Source organism: Cimex lectularius, unplaced genomic scaffold (genome assembly GCF_000648675.2).
Source record: "Cimex lectularius strain Harlan isolate CLEC.00 unplaced genomic scaffold, Clec_2.1 scaffold173, whole genome shotgun sequence".
Taxonomy (NCBI): domain Eukaryota; kingdom Metazoa; phylum Arthropoda; class Insecta; order Hemiptera; family Cimicidae; genus Cimex; species Cimex lectularius.
In genome coordinates, this window is record NW_019392800.1 from 588,024 (window position 1) to 610,391 (window position 22,368).

The window sequence follows — 22,368 nt, forward strand, 5'->3', positions numbered from 1 at the left end:
TGAGATTTGGACAGTGGTTTATAGGAAGTTTTTTGTTGCATATGGTGAGTAGAAACACCTGAAATTTTCGACACTTATCGCCAGTCACCCTGCATAAAAAAACCAAGAGATTATATTGACCAAAGGTCTGATATATCAATCACATAAAGTTGAAGACAAGTAGATCAGTGGACACAGCAACCCTGACCTTTTCGGTTCATTACGAGATGAATAGAAGTCAATCGATTAATTAATGAAAAGGGCGGTGTTTTGAAAAAAAAGTGAAAAAGAGTTCTCGCGTAGGCGTAGGAAGGGAGAAGGAAAGGCCGAAACAGCATTTAGGAAGATTAAAAAATGAATGAAGTTCTTCTATAGAATCGGGATGTCGGTAGTGTGTTCACTGTTCGGGCGTTGGGGATGGCCGAGGGTAGGGTCGAGGAAGGGAGGAGGAGGAGGAGGTCTCGGGGCGTGGTTTGGTCCCGCCCAAAGCTAAGAGAGAGTAGAGGAGCACTCGACGTGTGGAGAGTAGTGTGTTCAGATGTCGGGTAACAGTTTATTACAGAGTGGCTCTCAGGCTTACACTCCTGAGCCGGGGGATTTGCTCCCCGAGCTGAACGGGCCAGACCTGGCCATGTCCCTCAGCCCCAAACACCAGCACACGACACCATTTTCCGTCACCGACATCCTCTCCCCGATCGAAGAAGGCTACAGAAAATTGGATCTCAGCCCGTACAGGAGCGGAGGATCGACGGGAGGAGGATCCACGGGCACCGTACCCAGCCCTCCGCAACCGAACCCCTACATGCACGTACACCACCAGTTTCCTGCCCAGTACTGCAACACGACGGACATCTCGTACGGCAACACGCCGGGATGGTACGGAGCCTCGCCCAACGATCCCAGGTTCGCAAGTAAGTAAACTTTAACTTGAGACATTCCTAACAACAGATCCGACCGCCATCACCTTCCATTGTTATCACGGATCAAACGAGTCTACCGTACCTTAAGATCAGAGAGGTAGACTCGCCATTATACCCGGATTAGTCAATCGTTTCATCCCATTCAGCACAGGACATCCTCAACACCTTGCCCTCTGGTTATATAACTTCTCAAACTACCCCTAACACTCCGATACATACAACCTAAAGTTTTTAAAAAGAACTATAACAAACACCGACCAAAACAAACAGCCGGTTGTACTACTTAGAAAAACTTAAATAAACACAAGTCTACCGTTATAAAATTTTTGAGAGGTAGACTTGATTTGTTACTTTGACCATTATTTTAAACAAAATAACGAAGTCTGCAACTAAAATGTTTTCTTTCAACAGACCAAAAGCTCATAAAAATACAATTTTATTGCGTAAAATAATGTAAATAATTTATATACGATAAATTAAATTGGTCTGCGCTAAAAAAATTTATATGTAATGAAAATAATAAAAAAAGCTCTTTCTTTGTAGTTCATGACATTTTTTAGCATGCAATGAAATAAATTTGCGTATAATATATACTTTCAATATAATATTACACTTTTTAGGATACCTATATCACCAAGGTGCTATTAAAATAAAAAATATTTTGCCTTAAAAAAATATTTTAAAAAAAAAATTTGTAAGTAGATGTTAATAGAACCCCGAGAAATCAGTTTGTTTAAATACATATAAATAATAAATTGCGTTTTGGAATTTTTGTTTCTTTACATAAAAGTAATAACTATATTTGAAAACAACAAATCAAAAATTGATTAATTGGTGTTGGTCTGGGAGTCGGTGAACTCTCGCCGAATCGGCATTGTGTCGCTTATTGGGTCCGTCTTCACTCGCGTGTTTGTTGAATGGCTCAAACACGTTCGGGATTGGGCCATCTTCAGTGAAGGACTGTGTCCGCAGTTACACCGTCTCGACAGGACGGTTACTCACTGAAGACGGTGGGGACTCGTTGAGTATTACTAATACCCTTTGACTTTGACAGCCCACGAAGGGCCTGAGTCGCGATAGTTCTCCACAATTTCTTAAATCTTCCAAATAATTTTCATCGGACAGTTCCACACTGAAGATGGCGCGGTGCCGAAGCGGGTTTGAGCAATTCAACAAATCCGGGAGTGAAGACGGGCCCGATAAGTGAACCTATGCTGGTTCACAAACCAAAATATTACATCTCTATACAATAACGAAACAATACTTGTAAAAGGATGCACTAGTCTGCCAGTTGGCTTAAACATTTACATTATTTAACATAAAATTTTCTCTGTACTTTAGCGCACCACAATTATACAGTGGTGCTTTTTGATTCAGCAGTTTTACTTTACTACTTTTTCAGTATATATAGTATAATAAAGAGAGAAAGTTTGTTTGTATATAAGAAGTCATTTCGAAATATACCGGCCCGATTTGGATCAACTTTTTTTTAGACGCTTTCTTTATGATCATAGGAATGACATCGACATAGTTTTGTCATATTATTGTAGTATGAAGCAAAGATATGAAATGTTGTGTGTTACTTTTCACATCGGAAAGCAAAGCAGTACTTAGATTAAAAACAACACCGTTTACCGTTTTAAGCAACACACTGCTTCTTTGAACTTAAGAAAACGAAGTACCTCACTTTGGAAGCAAGAGCGGGATGTCATGTTCACCAGCCTCAATGGCTATTGCTGTGATAAAACATAAAATTTATTCTCTATTTATTATTTCTCAGTAAAGGATTACATGTGATACCTAGCATTTCTGAAACGTTTTTTACTTTAAAAAAAAGAAGATATAAATAGTAATTCAATATATTTTAACTGTTTGCGTTCATACTGGAGGGATTTACAGGGGTTTAAAGTGTACAGAAATCCTTTTTTTTGGCCGGGAGAATGAAAAAATTGTCCGTTAAAAGGGGTTTCACTTTATAAAAAGTCGAACTATGTTGTTTTTCTGAATGCAGTTTCTTTTCCACTATTTTCCATTTTCAACAGAAACAATCATACAACACATAATCCAAATATTATTTATTGTCTGGCCTTGACATGCTAACGTGTATTAAGAATATAAAGGGGAGGGGGATACGGGGAAAAACCGAAAAAAACTTTTCACTGAAAAATTCACCAATTTGATCGGTGGAATTATTGCAGGGTGATGCAATTTTCGACGCTTGACTTTTTATTTTCAGAATATTATCCGTGATACACTTATAGGACTTTTACTTTACTACTTTTTTCAGGATATGTAATATAATACATACTTTTTGGATAAATTCACTAATATTGTTTATTTCAAAATTTAGTCGGTAGAATTATTGCAGGCAGTGAAAACATTTCATAAAAAAATATTGTTTAAGAAGAAGTTGAAAGTTTCTCTTATCATTTAATATGCCAGGAGTTGGAAAAAATAAATGTAATTTAATTAAAAAGTAAAAAAAAATTGTGCAAAAATTCAATTCATATATGTATTTGAATTATAAGCCTTGGCTGGAGGATCCAATTTCATTTTTTAGCAATTTAACTAACTGTAAATTTGGTTTCTTAAATGTAACTTGATATACCATAAATATATAGAGCTTTTGAACGGAGGAAGTTTGATTCATTTTCTATACAGGGTGGTGCAATTTTCGACGCGAGATTTTTGGTAACTGTAGATGTGGTTTCGTAAATGTTACTTCACATATCTTGAATACATGGGGCAGTTTTGCGCGGAAAAAGTTGGTTTATTCAGTATGCAGGGTAGTGGTACATTTTTCCACGGATCATAAGAAAAACAATCAACTTAAACCTTGCATTTTTTCTTGGCGTGGCAATTTTCTTAATTTTCCAATTAAAACCAATTTCTTGGTAAGAGCCGGGAAAATATTGAATAACAATTTTGCATTATTAGTTCGTTAATAAATGAATTCGGTCGACAAAAACTCTGTCTGTTTTTAAATAAATAAATGAAGCTACAAAATCCGTTGTTAAGAAAAGTGAATAACCACTTAATTTCCTAAATTTAAAATAACATAGATGGTGGTTAATAATGTTATTATTGCGAATGAACTTTAAAAAAAAATTCTTACTAATGAAGTCGAACATATTCCCTTCAATCGAAACATTTTCATTTCTCTTTAGTGGATTTTATAGCTTTATTGACTTATTTAATTTCAAAATGATTTTCTTACGGATTCATTTATTAATATCTTTACATTGCTAAATTGTAATTAAAATCTTTCATTATTTACCAAGAAATTCGTTTGATTTAGAAAATTGCATCAGAACTCAGAAAAATGCACCACCCTGTATACAAATTAAACCAACTTCTCACGTTCAAAACCTCCCTGTATTCAAGGGTTTAGAATTTTCAACCTGCTCGATAAACCAATTTTAAAAATTAAATGTCTTTAATTTTCCACAATTTCTTGCATACTAAATGGTAAGAAAAATTTTAAACTTTATTTAAACAATGTTTGTTATGAAAAGTTGTCTGTAATAATTCTAATCAATTTTGAAATCAATACTATTTACGAATTTATGCAAGAATTATTTTTTATATCCTGAAAAAAAGCAGTAAACTACAAGTCCTATAAGCATATCAGGAATATTTTGAAAAATCAAGTATTTTTAGAGGGGTTAAGCAGTTATCTTACAGGAAATGAAAATTCAAAAAATCCGGACAAATTCTCCCATAAGAGCAATGGTATTAATTTAACAGTCTTTATTAAGCAAAGGTTTTCCATTTTCAAGAAAATTATATTTAAGTACTGATAATAAAATAAAAATTAAACAAAGTAAAGAAAAATAAAAACAATTGTCACGTAGTATGCAATAGCAATTTTTCTACTACTAATAAATTATGTATACAAAAATATATGTATATAATATATACAAATAAATAAAAGCAAATTTTATTTAATAGAAATTGAAAAAAGAACTCATTAAAGGAAAAAAGAAACTAATGATCTTTATTAGTAAACTGATATGAGTAAAAAATGTAAAGTAAAAAACAAATTTCATAGAAATAACAAAAAAGAAAAAGTTAATGGCACGAGCGGGATTCGAACCCATGATCTTCGGCTAGATACGCCGCTGCTCTACCACTTGAGCTATCGTGACCTCGATCCACTCGGACACCAACATTCTATCTCAACCCCACCTTTTGAGTTTTTTATCTCAATTTAAAACCTTAATTAATTGTAATATATTAATTGGTCAAGCGGACTACGAAATTAGTGAATTTAAAAAAGAAAAAGTTGTTTCAAGAAAATTGTTTATGACATAATAATGGAGTACGGCCTCAGTTGGTTTCTATTATTTTCTTTTATTTCTTTTGATGACGAAGTTCCACCAAAAAAAGTTCTCGGAGTGGGAGAATCGCGAGAAAAAAAGTCATTTTGCATTTTTGACATCTAAGGGTAGTTGGTTATAGTTTTTGCATGCTGTGAAGAGAATTTTGACGCAAAATGTCGGCCAACAATGCAATTTGTTGTATATGGGTTGTACTTTTTTTTCACTAAAAACGTTGCGGGCTCAGACTCAAGGCGGGATGTTTCAATAGCCGTTTTGGTAACAGCAAAAACAACGGAATACTAATCTAAATGTTTTAAAAGAATATACCCAAGGATATATTTTGTCGCTTAGTATGCATTTTTTTGTCGAAAATCGAGATCGTTTTGAAAAAGGTACGTTAGATTTTTCGAAAAGGTGAGACATCACACTCTACAGGAACCCTTTCGTCCCAAACCTATAAAATTTAAGACATCATAAGACCTTTCAAGAATAATAATAATTATAACACAATTTGAAAGATTCAAATCTGACAAACTAAATGGACGTATAATTGAAGTGTCGTAGGGTTAAAATAATTGAATTTTCTGATAAGTTTTGATTGGAAGTAACAGATGAAAATAAATAGTTCGGATCGTCATATTGGCAGGACCTTTGGAAGGAAATGAGTAAAAGAAAATAAAATGTACCTCTTTATGATTTCATTCTTATTTTTCTCACTTATAATGACATAAAATATAAACCTTGTTGACATAAACTCTACCAAAAGTAGAAACATTCAGCTATGCAACCGTTGAAATTCCTCGGGTATTGGATTAAATCCAGAGGTGTTTGTTAATCTTTAAGTTGAACATCGGAAAAAACATAAATTGCGCCAAGCGGATCTAGCCCAAAAATATATATATTTTTTTACTATGAAAATTCGTTTTTAAAGACTTTAGGATACTTAAATTTTTGTCTGTCTGTTTTAATACGATTCTGCACATTATTTTTTTCTCCTGTGTAAAAAATACAAAAACAAATCAGTTTATAATTTATATAATAACGTTTAAAACCTAAATTATTACTTTTGTTGCCCGTTAATAAGATCAGGATTTTAAATAATGGCTAAAAATATAAAATTGAACTTCTTGGTATGTGTGCTGTGTGGCGAAAATACGCGATTAGGAAATATTTGACAGACACTATTTTATATAAATATGCATTATAAAAATTAAAATTCCAGCTAGAACATATAAATAACATAATTTTTTCTTGAATAGCATAACATAATTGGGTACTGTTAAAAATGGGGAGATCTGGGAAACAAAATAGGGATATACAATAATTGACGTTTTGAACGTTAAAAAAGTAATCAAATTCTGGATATGGTTCGATTAGAAGGGACACATGAAGGAAGAACCTTGGAAGGATAATAAGGGAAAAAATATAATGAATATATTGGTACGTGTGGGTCGTGGAAAATAGGACCGGCAAATATATATATATATATATATATATATATATATATATATATAATAATTAAAGAAACGTATAATAAATTCATTCAAAATTTCTTTAATTTTTTTTTTAAATTTTTCACCTTACCACTCCGACAGCACGGTTTTTTTCCTTTCCTCCATCAATTTCTTCATTTTTAAAAAAAAATAATTAAAAAATAAATTACGCCACTAAAAAGGATATTAAATGGAGTACGTTCGCTGAAATTTGCTGGTCTCTAGTTTGGAAATAGTAGTTTAGAATCACCATAGTAAGTTTTGCATCTTTGAAAAAAATTTGTTTTTTGAAAGTTCTCGCTACTAAAACACTTATTTCACGAATGTTTTACAAGTTTAACATTGATCACATCTTATTGGAAATTTAACGTAGTTTTCAATGGTATCAATGTATTTGTCCAAAACCTTTTAGTTTTGGAGTTAATATTGTTTATTTGAAGCAAGGCCGTGAAATCTTTAAAAATCAGAAAACGTGGAATAACTCCGAAACTGCCGAGATTCGGACCATAATTAATTAGGACTTTTTGGTTTCATTTTGGATGTAGATCTACGGGTAAAGTTTGTAACACGAGTAGCCGAACACCCTGTATTCACGGTCCGTGTCTGTTTATTAGATAATTTTCTTAGTAAAGCAAATAATGGGGGGGAAAATAAAATCGTTGGCTCATGAAGAATGTCCGGTTATGAAAATTGTATGTTTGTGGAAGTTCGGTTATACGCATATAACTATATTTTAAAATTTCTATTTTTTTAAGTATATCTCACAATCAGAGTTTATCTTTCTATTCGAACAATGCACAATGGAATGGAGTAATTTGATCGTACAGTACGTAGCTGGATTTAGATTTGTATAGACTCAAATCCGCATATGTACGTTCATACATACAAACATGTGCCAAGTTGGGCCTATTAGCTTCTCGTAGTCCATCGGCAATTTCAACTTTTGCTATTTACGGTAAATTGCCACCAGACTCGAGAATCTCAACAAATCGACACCAATCTCACCAATCAAGAATCAACACCCACCCCGGGTGTTGGCAGTCCGGGGCAGACCTCCATCCTCCGCAACAGCCCAAAAGGGCCAATGAGTGGCATAATGCGCAAGACCTGTATCGGGTGATGTTACTACATTCGCTAATTCGCAACTCTCGATTCAACCGGTAGTTCAAAATCGAAAAATCTGAAAAAACATACTTTTACAAAGTTTTTTAGAGTTTTGATATTTTCTTAGTTTTATAAAGTTTCAAATCCAGTGTAGGTTGCGAACTGAATGACTTAATTTTCTGCAGTCCAGAACACAGCCAAAGGATAATGAAACCCCCACATTGGCATTTTTTCAAAAGTTTTATTCCAAAAGGTTTATGCAAAATTAATGCAGGTTTAGAAAAAAAAGATTTCGCAGGTGCTTGTCATGTAAACAAAGCTATATCCTGGAAATTTATGGTTACAACAAAAAAAAACTTTCAACTAATATCCTTTGTACAAATATTTTAGTTTATATTGAATTTTATAAGAGTGCGAAATGAAATATGTCCAAACTAGATTTTCGTAAAATTTGTTTGTACGAATTTAAAATTGGGCGAAGGGCGGCCCAAACTGTGCGTAACCATACTGTTTGGTGGTAGGGAAGCATTATGGAATGCACGGTGCAGGGATGGTTTCAAAGATTTCGTCCTGGAGATTTCGATCTCGAAGACAGGGAAGGTCGCCATAGTCCTTCCGTTGTGGACGATGACCAATTCAAAACGTTGATAGAACAAAACTCGCGTAAGACTACACGGGAAATTGCGGAAGAGCTTAATGTTGACCACTGAACCGTTGTTCGCCATCTGCAGTAAATTAGTAAAGAAGCTCTGTACCGCACGAACTATCCGAAGCCCAAATAAAACGACGCTTTGAAACTTGCAAGTCTCTTCCTTTGAGCCACCAAAATGATCCATTTCTCGATCGAATCATCACTTGCGATGACAAACGGATTACAGCAGGCGTACAGGTCAGTGGTTGGATAAGGATGAAGCGCCAAAACACTTCCCGAAACTAAATATCACCCAAAAAAGGTTATGGTGACTGTTTGGTGGTATACTGCTGGGGTTGTTCACTATAATTTCTTGAATTATGGTGAAATTATCACGGGAGAGAAATATTGCCAAGAATTGACATAACCCACGGGAAACTGCAATGTCTTTGTTCAGCATTGGTAAACCGTTAGGGGCCGATGATTCTTCACGTAACGCCAAGCCACATGTAGCAATGTACACCCTGCGGGAACTTAGGATATGAAACTTTACCGCATCCTTCATATTCAACCGACCTCTCGCATACAGACTTCCACCTTTTTAGGCATTTAGGGATAAAATTTTTAGGGAACGCCGTGAAGCCGAAAACGCCTTACAAGACGTTATCGTGAAATGAAATAAAGACTTTTATGTCAGCGGAATAATATCCCTTATTACACATTGGCAAAGATCTGTAGATTGTGATGGAAAATCGAATAAATTTCATTTATTTTATAAAAATTAAAAGTGGTTTTCAGTGACTTGTCAAAACCTGCATTATTTTTGCACCAGCCCAATAATTTTCTGCAGTGTGGTTTGTCATTGTTTTGCTCTGCTCCTCGCTCGCTCGTTTTGAAATGTATTATAACCGAAAAAATTATAAATATTTAACGGTAATATTAAATGATAATCTTGTCTATTAGTGCAAGGAACGGGTGGCTGGGCGATATTTTCCTTTGTTCGAAAGGCTTAACGGTGATGTAGTCTGTGGCGGGACCTTAATCGTAGAGTCACTCGTGAGAGCGGAGCCACTCACCTGTATTAGGCTGAATGACGATGCCGGGTACCAAGGCTGTCAAAATATCACAGTCGAATTTTCAAACAGCTAAAAGGCAGTTATCAAGAGCAACATCGGCGCCAGCCATTGCGTTATGAAACCCAATTTCGACGGCGCTGGATTCAAAAACGGTTCATGTTCTTATTTTTTTTCTCTCTCATACCATTTTTACGTTTGACAGTGGGAATTCTCGATATCATACGAAGAATCCTGTCTCCGGCGCGTAAGTACCGTTATTTCGGATCGTTTCGAACCTAACCGATTTTCCTCCCCCATGGAAAATCTACTGTACGCCTGGCACTGACAACCTGACTAGGATAAATATAATTTCCATTACAAAACGGACACCATATTCTTTTTGCTTATCCCGATTATCTATTATCATTAATAAATTATTTACTAAATCATCATTATTATCAGTAATAAATAAATAGTGATAGTAAAGCAAGGAGATCAGGAATGAAGCCATGAAGGTTTAAAAACCAACGTATTTTCTGATTAATTAAGATTTTTAGTTGAGATAAAAAAGTCAATGGCACGAGGGGGATTCGAACCCACGATCTTCGGCTATATACGCCGCTACCCTACCACTTGAGCTATCGTGACCTCGATCCACTCGGACACCAACCTCCCATCTCAACCCCACCTTTTTGAATTTTCCCTCCTTTTTGCCATTTTTCAAATGTCGTGTAATCGGATTGGATTCTCGGCGACAAATGAAATGGCCACGGAGTGCTTTAGTGAAGTATACTTAATTTAAATTCATTAATTTCGTGGTCCGCTTGACCAATTAATATATTACAATTAATTAAGGTTTTTAGTTGAGATAAAAAGTCAATGGCACGAGCGGGATTTGAACCCACGATCTTCGGCTAGATACGCTCGTGCCATTGACTTAATTGTAATATATTAATTGGTCAAGCGGACCACGAAATTAGTGAATTTAATGAATTTTCTGATGTCGAGCTTTTCGGTTATGCTTGACTCCTTCCTCCGGACTCTATTTAATAAATTAATTTTATTTAAGTTAATTTTAATTAAGATTTTTTTTATAACGAGAGTTCGCAACAGCAGAGGTCATATAAATCCAGCGGCCCTGCATTCGAACCCGGGATTATCTTACAGTTACAGCCTAAACCGTTGCGGCCACCGACGCCCCCTTATATTTCCACAACCCCCTGTAATTGACTTTATAGACAGTGAATAAAGATAATAGGGGTATTCACGATGTTTTTAATATGTTAACTCGTGTTAACTCTAGTAGAGAAATCTCCAGTAAGATCGGGACCGCCCCCTTCTTTTCTTAGCATGTTAAACGTTAATTTTTCCGCTATGTTGCTCGTGGCAATTGATAGTACCAAACATAAAGCTATAACAGGCCTTGAAAGCTTGTTGTTGTTGTTTGTTATGGTTTTGTATATGTTTAGCGGTCCTAATTGACCTTATTAATTATTTAAATTGATTATTCTTTTAATCTAAGGTCTTGGTAGAGATGGAAAATCTAGTGTCACGAGAGCGGGATTCGAACCCCACGACTTTCGGCTAGGTTGAGATGAGGAGTTGGTGTCCGAATGGATCGAAATCACGATAGCTCAAGTGGTTAGAGCAGTGTCGTTTTAGTCGTATATTATTTAGGTAGGATTGATAAACTGAACTTTTTCCTATTATACCAAATTGCCATCAATAGATTCGTCAACCAATGGGTCCTCTGTTCAATGGGATTGCATTCCAGGACGGAAAGAGGCTTGCAGAAAGCTTCATTAAATGATCAAAACAATCAGTATTGACTGTGCTATTTTAATAGGGCGTTTTAAGACAAGAATGATAGTAGGACTGTGGACTAGATATTGCGAAAATCCGAGGCGTATGTATAGACTCAGAGCAGAAACTCGCTTGACCAGATGCTATTAGGAAAAAGAAGGAACAGCGGAAAATGTTTGTTGTTATGAAGGTCTGTGTGGGCTGAGAAGAGGAAGTGGAAAGGCCAAGACCTGAAAGATACTGGCAGAGGTTGGATGAAAAGGTTGGGTATTATCAAAAAAATATATAATTGCCATCTACAGATCCATCAAAAAATGGGTGCGTTGTTCAATGGGATGGTATTCACGGAAATAGACATTTGTTAACGGATCATGGCAGAACTGCTGGCTGGAGACTATTTGCATACTTTCCTGGGCATGAACTTACTTTCAAGCGACCGACAAAGCAGAAAGTTGTGAATATAGTTAAAAAGGTCCATGTTATGTCCTTGTAATGAAAAATGGTTTTACTGGCGGAATTTGATGCATTAGTGGAAGAATGCGGTCAAACGGCTTTCCCAGTTGCTTCAGTTAAACAGTTAAAAAAAGGGTATATGTGAAATTGTCGGACCAAGAAAAGGGTAGATTTGACGGAAAACAGTTCCAGCACCCCCCCCCCCATATAGGGAATACAGATCCTGTCAGAGTAGTGCTAGTTTCGTTACAAGGCTCGCTTTTTTCAATCGTAAAAAATTAAGTTTTGCTTATGTCTGAATTGCTGAGAGTTTTTCCTGTACGAAATTGTATGATTTTCTTTTCTCTCTATCCAGGGTGATCATAAATTATGAAAGGTAGGGAGCTAAAAGTCACATATGATGGTTAAGTTAGATAGGTTTATTCAATAAAATTTACAGTGATGTCGAGTTTTACTATGAAATACCATGAAGGCGCGCGGGTTTGCCAAGTTTTATAGATATTTTTAAAATCCTCAACCTTAGCTTTTCTCGCCCGTTGCAGTTTCACCGCTCCACGATCACACTTCTTCACAGCTTTGAGCATTATTCTAGCTCTTATTTATTTTTTATTTACGGGTTATACTCAATTACAATTTTTACCGATGAGCTCTGTGGTGAGCCACGACAAAGTGATGATCCGTTTGCTTTGTGACCGGTGTTGATCAGATCCTTAAAAAGAGCTGGTTTTCCCATCTCTGGTTTCCATTGCTTTTGCAAAACGATACAATTATGATTTTTCGACTCATTATTACGCCTGTTCATCCTTGAAATCCTATTAACCACTTCCACCGAGGGGGATTTCTTCTCAATTTTCGTGTGATTCATAATTCTTCAGAAACAAGACGGTTGACCCGAGCAGTATACATGTTTTAACTAAGCTAAACGAAAATGGGTTTTAAATTATGGAAAGAGATAACAAAACATAACTTTTCTATTTTTCCTCCAAAATTCGTAAAAAAATGTTATTGGGCGACCTGTGGAATAATCGTATATTCTATGGAACTGCCCTTTAGCTATGCCCTTTCATCAGATGAAGCGTTGTTTCTTTTTTTTACTCAACTCCTACATCACTGATTGAAATCTTGGCTCATAATTATTTCGAGATGGTGAGATGCGGTCTTGTGCGATGTAGGTTTGGAAAAATATTTTGTTTATCATGCCAACGTTTCGATCTTTATTTAGATCATCTTCAGGGCCTGAATTTGTAGATGTAGATGTAAATGTAATTTTTCCAGGGTATGGTATACTGCGCCCTTTAAGAGCTATTGCATCCCCCGTTCTCTGCCTAAGCACATCGGTGAGTCCTATTTCATCAAGAAACTTGATTAATAGGCCCGGTTTTAGTGGTTGAAGCTCTTCTATGGTCACATTATACATCCCAAAACATTTCCTCCTGCGGGCTAATGTACTCCGCAGTTTGTTAGTAAATGTGTTGGTGTCTCTTCTGCCTCCTTGCAGAATCTACATGTGCAATCTTGGATTGTTCCAATTTTCTTTAAGTGTCCATTTAATCTGCATTGTCCTGTTAGGAATCCTGTTAGGATTCGCAGTCTTCCTGCTTCCTTTGACACATTCTGTGATTTCTTGCCAAAATTGGTTAGAAGATTCTTGGATTGTTTATGTCCAATGAGTGAATTCCATTGTTCCTTCATTTTCTTTTTGTCCTTCTGTCTGAGATATTCGTTAATAGTGTGGATTCCTATGCCACAGAAGGGTCGGGTCCTATCAGCGGTGTGGCAGCCCCTTTCCTTGCAAGGGTGTCCGCTTTCTCATTGCCTTCTACTCCCAAGTGTCCTGGGACCCAGCAGAGGCTGACTATATTCTGCATAACTAATATGTTTAATTTGGTTTTGCAGTTCAGCACCATCCTTGAACTAATGATACTTGAGCTTAGTGCTTTGATGGCTGCTTGGCTATCTGACATGATAGCTATATTCTTGTTTACCCTTTACTTAGATTGAATTGGGTACATCTTTCAATTGCATGAATCTCAGCTTAGAAGATACTAGTGTGTTTTCCCATGGGTTCTGACTATTTGGTTCCGAGTCCAAATACCTTCTTGTGCCCCCGTACCTTCTTGTGTTCTAGATCCATCTGTGTACCAGAGGATGGTGCCATTTTTAAAGGAGTTATTTCCATTTCTTTCCCATTCTTTTTTGGTACCCAGATATATTCGGAATTTTTGGTTAAATTCAAACATCCTGTTCATGTCGTCTCTTGGAACCAGAGTGATGGATGGTCTTTCCATAATTTGTTACTTTCTCTCCATTTCAGTTTTATTCCTGTTGGAGGTTTCTCTCTGATAAAGTTGATGATGGTTTTCTGTGATGTCCTTTCTACCATGTGATGTAGGGGGATTAATCCTAGTATCTTTTCCATGCTAATTGTAGGACATGTTCTCATTGCTCCCGTTACGCAGATGCATGCAAGTCTCTGTATTTTTGTGAGTTCTTTCCTTTTGGTTATTTGTTCTGCTTTATCAGTCCAGGCTATAGTTGCATATGTAAGTAAAGGTCTTACTATCATGGTGTACATCCATAACAGGGTTTCTGGTCTGCATCCCCAGTTTCTTCCTGCTATTCTTTTGCACACCATCAAAGCTCTTGATGCCTTTGTGATGATAGAGCTGATGTGTTTCTTAAATGTTAGTATTTTATCTACTGTGATGCCCAGATATTTGACTTCATTTTTGATTTTTTATCACAGTGTTATTGAGTGTTATTTCCCTCATGTGATCAGTTTCCTTTTCCGTGTAAAAGTGACTATAGTTGTTTTGTTTGGATTGATCCCTAAGCCTGCGCTTTTACACAATTCTTCTGTGATTTTCAGTCCCTCTTGGATTATATCGCAGAGGGTTTCCTCGAATTTTTCCCTGCCTGTCAGGACTATGTCATCCGCATATCCCTGACATTTTATTCCTGAGCGGTCCAGGGTTTTGAGCAGTTCATCAACTGTTAGGCTCCATAGAAGAGGCGATAATATCCCTCCTTGAGGACATCCTTTTGTTGTGCTGACTTCTATGGTGTCTGTTCCTACTTTTGTTTCAGCTATTCTGGTTCTTAGTTCCAATCCATCTAGATGTGGTTTGGTCTACGTGTTTTTTCCCCAGGGAGGCTTCCATTACTCGCTTCGGCGGTACATATACTAAAATTGGAACGATACAGGGCCTGAATTTACAAATATTGTTTGGATTATACAAATACATGTAATATATGACAATGAATTTATACAATGATGTACGCAATATAGAGATCTTAGATTTATTTGTACCCACCCAAAGTGTGTGTTTTATGTGTAGAGTATTACGGCTGTGTTTCGTGATGCTAGTGTTATTAAGATATATATTTCTTTTGTATATATATGTTTTGATTTTGAAGGAATGGGGAAGTAGGGATGTAATTTCGATTAAGTTGCCGGACAATTTATACAATTGTTTTTGTAAATTACATCCCAATTTCTGGACATGAGGGTAAAACTGCATATCTATTATTACACAAAAAAAACCAAACAATATCCTACAGCAATGGCTATCCACCAGTTTGAACACCAACATAATTTCGACTTCAACAATCCACAAATTAAACACAGAACAAAAATAAACGTATCATTTTAGAAAAGGTTTACATCAACAGAGATAAACACAGCATCAATTACAGAACCGACACATGTAAACTCACTCGCAGCTACGTTAACATCATTAATCAAATTCAATATCGATAACACACAAAATATATAGTACAACATATAAAACAATCATTACAGTCACACATAAAACAATTTCTACATAGTCTAAATCACCAACAATTTATCCTTCCTTTCCCTAATAATCCCGTCTGTAATAATCCTGACAAGATAACTAAGCCCGAACGAAAAACAATTCCCCTTTTTTCCCATTGTCGGCCCCCTTCACCTCAATGAAGCCGCCTCCTCAAAGAAAAATGAATTTCTGTCTCTACTTTCTTCCCCACTCCTTAAAAATCAAACAAATAAAATCAAAAAACATTTATATCTCACCAACACTCCCAACACGACACACAACGGTGACACATCCACACAGAAAACACACAATTTGAGTGAGTCCAAATACTTTGATTAAACCTAAAATTTCTACTTTCTATATATCATTGTAAAAATTCATTTTCACTACCAGCGGTATAGCAGCCCATTTACTTACAAGGGTGCCCTCTCTCTCTTGTAGCCCGTCACTCCCACTTCATATAAATGAGTTGTCACATTATATAGATCACCCTTAAGGTTATATATCAACATAAATTAGAAGAAGTCTTAGGCGAGACGTTTCGTTGAAGTCTGCGGGGTGAAGAACCTGTTTTTTTTCATGCAGTACGTGTGCTGTTCTCTCAGTTCTGTCAGTCGTGACTATCTGATAGGCAAGACCAGGTAGAAAAAGAATAGAAGGCAAAACTACTTACTTTGCACACACACAAAAAAAAAAGATTAGGAGAAAACGATCAACTTCACAAGAAACCATACGAAAGTTCGAGTCATCTATATTATTTTTGCAATAAACTTATCGACCATGAGGTTCCCATATGGCATTAACAGGAAAATCGGTTAGGTATTTATGTTGAGCTCTGCGAGTTGATGAACCTGTAGTTTATCTTCACCGATGTTCTGCCTGTTTTAGAGGGCACATCTGACGAAATTACGTACAGACCAACCATTAAATTTAGCGAACTTTAGAGCACATCATCAAGGAGGGAGAGCCTAGTCACCCTTGCTATACAAGTACCGATTTTGTCAAGTTGAATCCATAAAAACAACTTATCTATAAGCTAACTATTCAGGCGCTATCAATTAAAACTGCTGACTGCCTTGAGATAGTTTAAGGTGCTCATGTCTTTGACCAGTTCGTTTGAGGTAGAACGTTCAGTCGTGGGCTCGTTCTAATTGAGCCGTTTTTTAAATCTGTTCTTTTTATGAAAGTACCCTGCAATCAAGTATTGTTTCTAACGTTTATTGTTTATAACCGTTAAAAAGTGTGTTTATTTGAGCGATCATCCTGATATTCTGCCCGTTCTCTTCACTCCGTTCTTTTCAATGGAAGATAGGCTGGCCAAAATGATGGTCAACAACCAAATTACATGTTCATTATGCAGACAACCTGGAGAAATCTCACAATTTCTTATATATCTACTAATGCTTATAGAAAGTATTGTACCGTAGTATTTCTACCTCATTTCATGTAGATATATCCCGATTATCTGGTGTACATTTTTTTCCTGTAAATTGACTGACTATAATAAACTCGTAAAAATGGCAGATAAATTGTACACAATAGACTGATGATGAGATGGTGAGAAATGCTGAAACGCGCGAAATAAACTATCGCCGCAGACATTATTGACACTTTATAACGCGAAATTAATGAACCTTTCCTCTGATAGACCGGTTTTTTCAACTGTACGGATTTATTTTTTTTATATTTTTTTATTTATTTATTTATTTACAGTCCAAACAGATCAGGTACAATTAATAAATAGCCAACAAAAGTAATAAATAAACCCTCAATTACATTTTAAAGCACGTTTAATATTTTATGGATTGACCTGGGATGATTATGGTGATAACTATGAAGTGAGGGTTTGATTCACCCGAAGCACTGGAGCTTTGTGGCTTATTGTACTTTTCCTTGTTCTTTAGTTCAGGTTGACTCCATCCTTCTCTTAAAATGTATTTCCCTGGTCTTTTTCCTTGGTTATGTCTCCATGGACCGGCTGCTTAATATTCGGGAGATAATATTGGCAATTTCTTTCTCCTCTTTGCACACCTACAAATAGGGTCATCATATCCGTGTTGTTTAGATGTTTTCTCAGATGGGAGTGACCGGTATACACATACCTATTACTCTCCTGAGTTAACTGCAGCAATATGTTTGCCAGTTTTAGTTAGTGTTCTTTAATTATGAGTTTTCCACTGGCACTACTTGAGTGTGTCTCATCAATGTGAGAATCTTCAACACTCTACCTCATCAATGTGAGAACCTTCAATACTATAAACGAATTGGTCGTAATCTACCTCATCANAATGATCTTTTTCTTGGAGGACTACAAAATCTTACATTTTTATTTTCGTTTAGTTTGAAATTATTACGCGTACACCAAAGCCAGAAGCGTCCCATTTATAGGTGTTGCATAATTTTTTACGAAGCGTGTAGTTTTCGGATCGACCTTCCCCCGAGGATTGACCTGAGACACCAAGTGACCCTACTGTTCGGCCCTTGTTCTGTGATTTTGAAATATTCGTATTGTTGATACCTACAGACAGCTCTTTCAATTATTTCAACGAAAAATAATTTAAATTATGGCCGTTATTGAGGGATTCCAGTGTATGATTTTTGTATTGTTGTATTGCGGTGTAATTTTAATGTTAGATTCCCCCTTATTAAGCAAAGTGGAAGAGTATTGTATAAAACTTGAACACGTTGAGAAAGGATTTGAAATTTTTCCGTTCCCTGGGTTTAATAAGTTTTAAAATAATTTCGAGAGAGGAAGGTAACTGAGATGGAAAGGCGAACTCCATTGTTCAAAACTAAGGCAATTACTTGGAATCCCTTCAAGGGTCGACCCGGGACATGACCCTTAGTGGAAGCAAAAACATCTTTCCGCTCTCTCACCCCTCAACGCAAATCAACATCAAATGATCACCCTTCGCAATTAAACCTAATTGCCGCGCCCGCCTTCTTTGTGTTTATTATTAGCGCTTTTTCCGTGTTTTTTATTGTTGTTTTCCCAGGCTAGAATTACGGAATTGTCCCCGTAAACAAAAGTCAGGGAGCGGATCCGGGCTCTGCCTTTGTGCCTGTGTCATTTTCATGCTGAGCTTTTTCAGAATATCGACTTTCTCCGGGCTGCCTCGGTTTAAAATCGATTGTTAGTTTGCCATTTTGATATTTTCGTTTCATCATTTATAAAACGTATAAAGGCAAATGTAGGCCTTACTTTGACCCTGAAAATGAATACCCTGACCTTAAATTAATTCAGAAAATTATCGAAACTATAAATTATTAATCGGGAGGACGATAAATAATAATAAAAATATGTTGCGTGAGGGGGGGATCATTGAAACTTCGTAAATCAACTGCCGGTCGTTGTGTACGCTTGTTGTGTCCCCGCCTTGCGGTTACTTTTCAGTACTAAAAAACAGGACTTTTCGTGCCAATATTGTTGTGTTGTGTATTGTATTTCTTTATGCGGTCATTTTAACTCCTGCTGCCACAATAGACTTATTTCACTCCGAGAACGATAAATCAGTTTGGAGTTAAAGTTACTATTCCTTAATTGTCCAAATCTTATGAGCAATATACGGAATTACAACAGTGTCATTGCATTTGCCTCTTTTTCGGCCACACGGAAAGAAATTCCAAGAGGACCTTACTGTTTTAAAGGGCAGGTTCACTGATTCATATCAAATGTGTTATCACGCGAGGGTGAAGTTCCGTCATACGGTCAATTATATTTTTTATACTCCTCTAAAGCAGTGGATGTGAGTTCAAGACACCCAGATAATAAATAACTAGACCGCGCAGTTTTGGCAGCACTTCGTGGTATTTTGTCTAAATCCCTTATGCTGAAACACAGGACTGCTGAAGCTGAAACAATGCGAATCGAAAGTTCTAACTTGAACTTGCGTTTTGTTAATAGCGTACCGTTGGACGTGCGTATATTTAACAAACCTATAGCGGGAACACACTTACCCGATGCAACGCTATGCGACGCAAATCCAAAGTCCCATTTTCCATAAGATTGTATTACCCCCGTGCACATCTGCTCGATGCTATGCAACGCTACCCTACTCTACGCTATGCAATCCCCACTGTCCTGATTTTCGTCGGGTCGCTTCGAGTACAGTCGAAGACAAAAGAACCGGACTCTCATATTTTTATTCAAACTACATGTATTATTGTCGTTATATTAATTACAACATACTTATTTTAATATAAACCACATTAACCGAGATCAAAAATTCATTAGTTTTATTAATTTTTTTTTTTTAAATGATTTCGCAGAAAATTTATCAATACACCGGAATACTATTACTGATAGATGAATTTAACTAACAATTTATTACATGGATTTGCTCATAAAATTTATTTCATGGATTTCCTTATAAAATTTAACTGACAATTTATTACATGGTTTTGCTCATAAAATTACACAATTTTCGTTGCGTAGTGTCAGAACCGGACAATCGTATTTTTGTCGTTATATTAATTACATGCTTATTTTAATGTAAACCAAATTAAACGAGATCAAAAATTCATGAGTTTTTATAAGAATTATTTAATTATGATGGTTAGGCAGAAAATTGATCGAAACACCGGAATAACTTTATTTTAAAAAAAAATGGTTGTGCTCATAAAATTTAAAGAACAATTCATTACAAGGTTCGAAATAATGCTTTAAGAACAAAAGAGGCGTTGCGATTGTGATACTGATTTGTGATACACGCTGTGTGACTGTACGTGGCGTGCGGTTGACTGATAGATGTGCACACCCTACCAAAACGAGACAAGGCGTCGGGTAGCATCGGGTAGCGTCGCATAGCCTTGCATCGGGTAAATGTGTTCTCCGCTTACAGCATAAATAAATAAGTTCAGTTGTCCATTCTTCAAAAGGAGAACCGCCAGGTCATCGACAGTTCGTTATGCAATCTACAATGAAGTCCAAATTTAATTTCTGTTTTTAACCCTCAGTGTGATGCCATATTGTACCTACTATCCATATTGTACCTCTATCCCTTTGGTACTACAAAGACTTGAGAAAACAAAACCGTCGTGAATAATGTTACAATTTACTTACTATCAGTTGCTGTTCGCAATGCATTTTCCCACCTTCATAATATTGAAATTCACCTTCAAATAATATTGTTATATGATTCTGACTCAAGAATGGAGTCCCAATAGGACACTAGTATAATCAAATCACTAATGAACGTTGTATATCCTGGCTAAATGGATAATGTTTCTGAGGGGGACCGATGAAATTAAAATAAGTAAAAAACACAAATCTACTGTAAATTGACGATGTTTTCTTAATCCTAGAAGCAGCATGGCAACAAGGTCCGTTATGCATTAAGTGGGCCTGCCTTCACTCTGGCACCCAACCGGGAAACAGTTTTGTAATCGTAATGGCTGCTTTCCCCATAACGTTGCAAATCCCCAACAGGTAAAATTGGGGATTGACTGTATCATTAAAATAAAATAAAAACTGCCTTTTTTATTTTTAATAAAGTTGTTTGTGATTAAAACAAAACTTTACGGTTGCATTATTACGTCTAACACTAGAGGCAAAATGTATTTCTTATAAATGAGTCGTAAGGAGTATTTTTAAATAGAAAACGGAGTATATATCAAGATAAATTAGAAAAACCCTGTGAAGAACTAACAGAACGACCATTAATTTGGCGAATTTCAGAGCACAGCATCAAGTATATGTATACCTTGATTATCGAAATCGATGAAAGTTAGTTTGTACCGATTTTAACTCAAAAAATGTAACAAAAACAATATCTCAATTAGAAATGTTTAAACTAAGTAATCAGGTAATATAAGTTACAACTCTGCTGACTGCTTTGAGGTTATCAAAGGTAATCATCTCTTAGACTAGTTGGTCCAGTTTTGATAGAAAAGTATTTTTTAAAGTTCCCACGCGCTTTCATAAAAGGGGCAGTTAATAGTCTTTGATGTACACAGTCATCGACACCGCAGTCACACAATGCTGGTCTACGAAACAATTGTACAAAACCTTTTACTTGTACTTGTCCTGTTGTTATCTGGGTAAAAAAAAAGTGATGACCTCTGTTTTATTTGTTTATTTACTGAAAAACTTGTCCTTAATTAACCTTTCATCACAGCACCAGCACGTCCAGATGATGACTACTGCATCGTCAGCAAATAAAGCTCCATTTGTTTCTCCTCTGAGACCAAAAATGTGTATGTATCGATCGGAACAATGATAACAGTAATTTGAATAGCACACCAGACAGAAAAACATTTCAGATTGATGTATTTGCATTTTGGGGTGGCACCGTTCTATGACTCAGGCAAGTTCAGTCCGTTAGCTGAAATCGTTTAGACAGATCAAGAAAGTGTCGGGCCATGTAACTTTGTGACAATCCTGAGAATAGAAATAAGTTAGAATAGAAACCAGGCGAAAAATTCGACAGATTGCATTCAGCTGGAGATTAGAGAGCCGCCATTTTGTTAGCAGGCAGGATAGACTAAAAAGGTATTTAGTACAAGGGGGTGTAGGCTAATGTAATTTATTCAGGCAACATGATTCTTACGGGGTGTCACATTTAGCTGACTATAGGTCATAAAAAACCATGGCGTAACGATTCCTCCATGATGTTGTCAGTGTTTCTCCAGTCTCCGTTTTAATGATATGACCTCCATCTTATCGTAGATTAACTGAAAAATTTGTCCATAGTGTTTTTTACCAAGCTCTAGTTATGTCCATTACTCAAGGTGAAATCGTTTGGATAAATCAAGAAAACTGTAGCATAACTGAACCTTGTGGCACAACTGAGACCAGAAATTAGTCTGTATC

General features: G+C 36.2%; 1 protein-coding gene across 1 annotated transcript in view; it reads left to right on the forward strand.

Annotated features, from left to right (window-relative positions):
* The first annotated feature begins 485 nt into the window (after nucleotides 1–485).
* Nucleotides 486–22,368, forward strand: part of LOC106666673 (homeobox protein Nkx-2.1-like) — a 138,898-nt gene continuing 117,015 nt past the window's right edge. Inside the window, exon 1 of the mRNA XM_014394027.2 lies at nucleotides 486–890. Within this exon, the coding sequence (XP_014249513.1) occupies nucleotides 518–890 (373 nt within the window). The 5' untranslated portion in view covers nucleotides 486–517. The remainder of the gene's footprint in view (nucleotides 891–22,368) is intronic.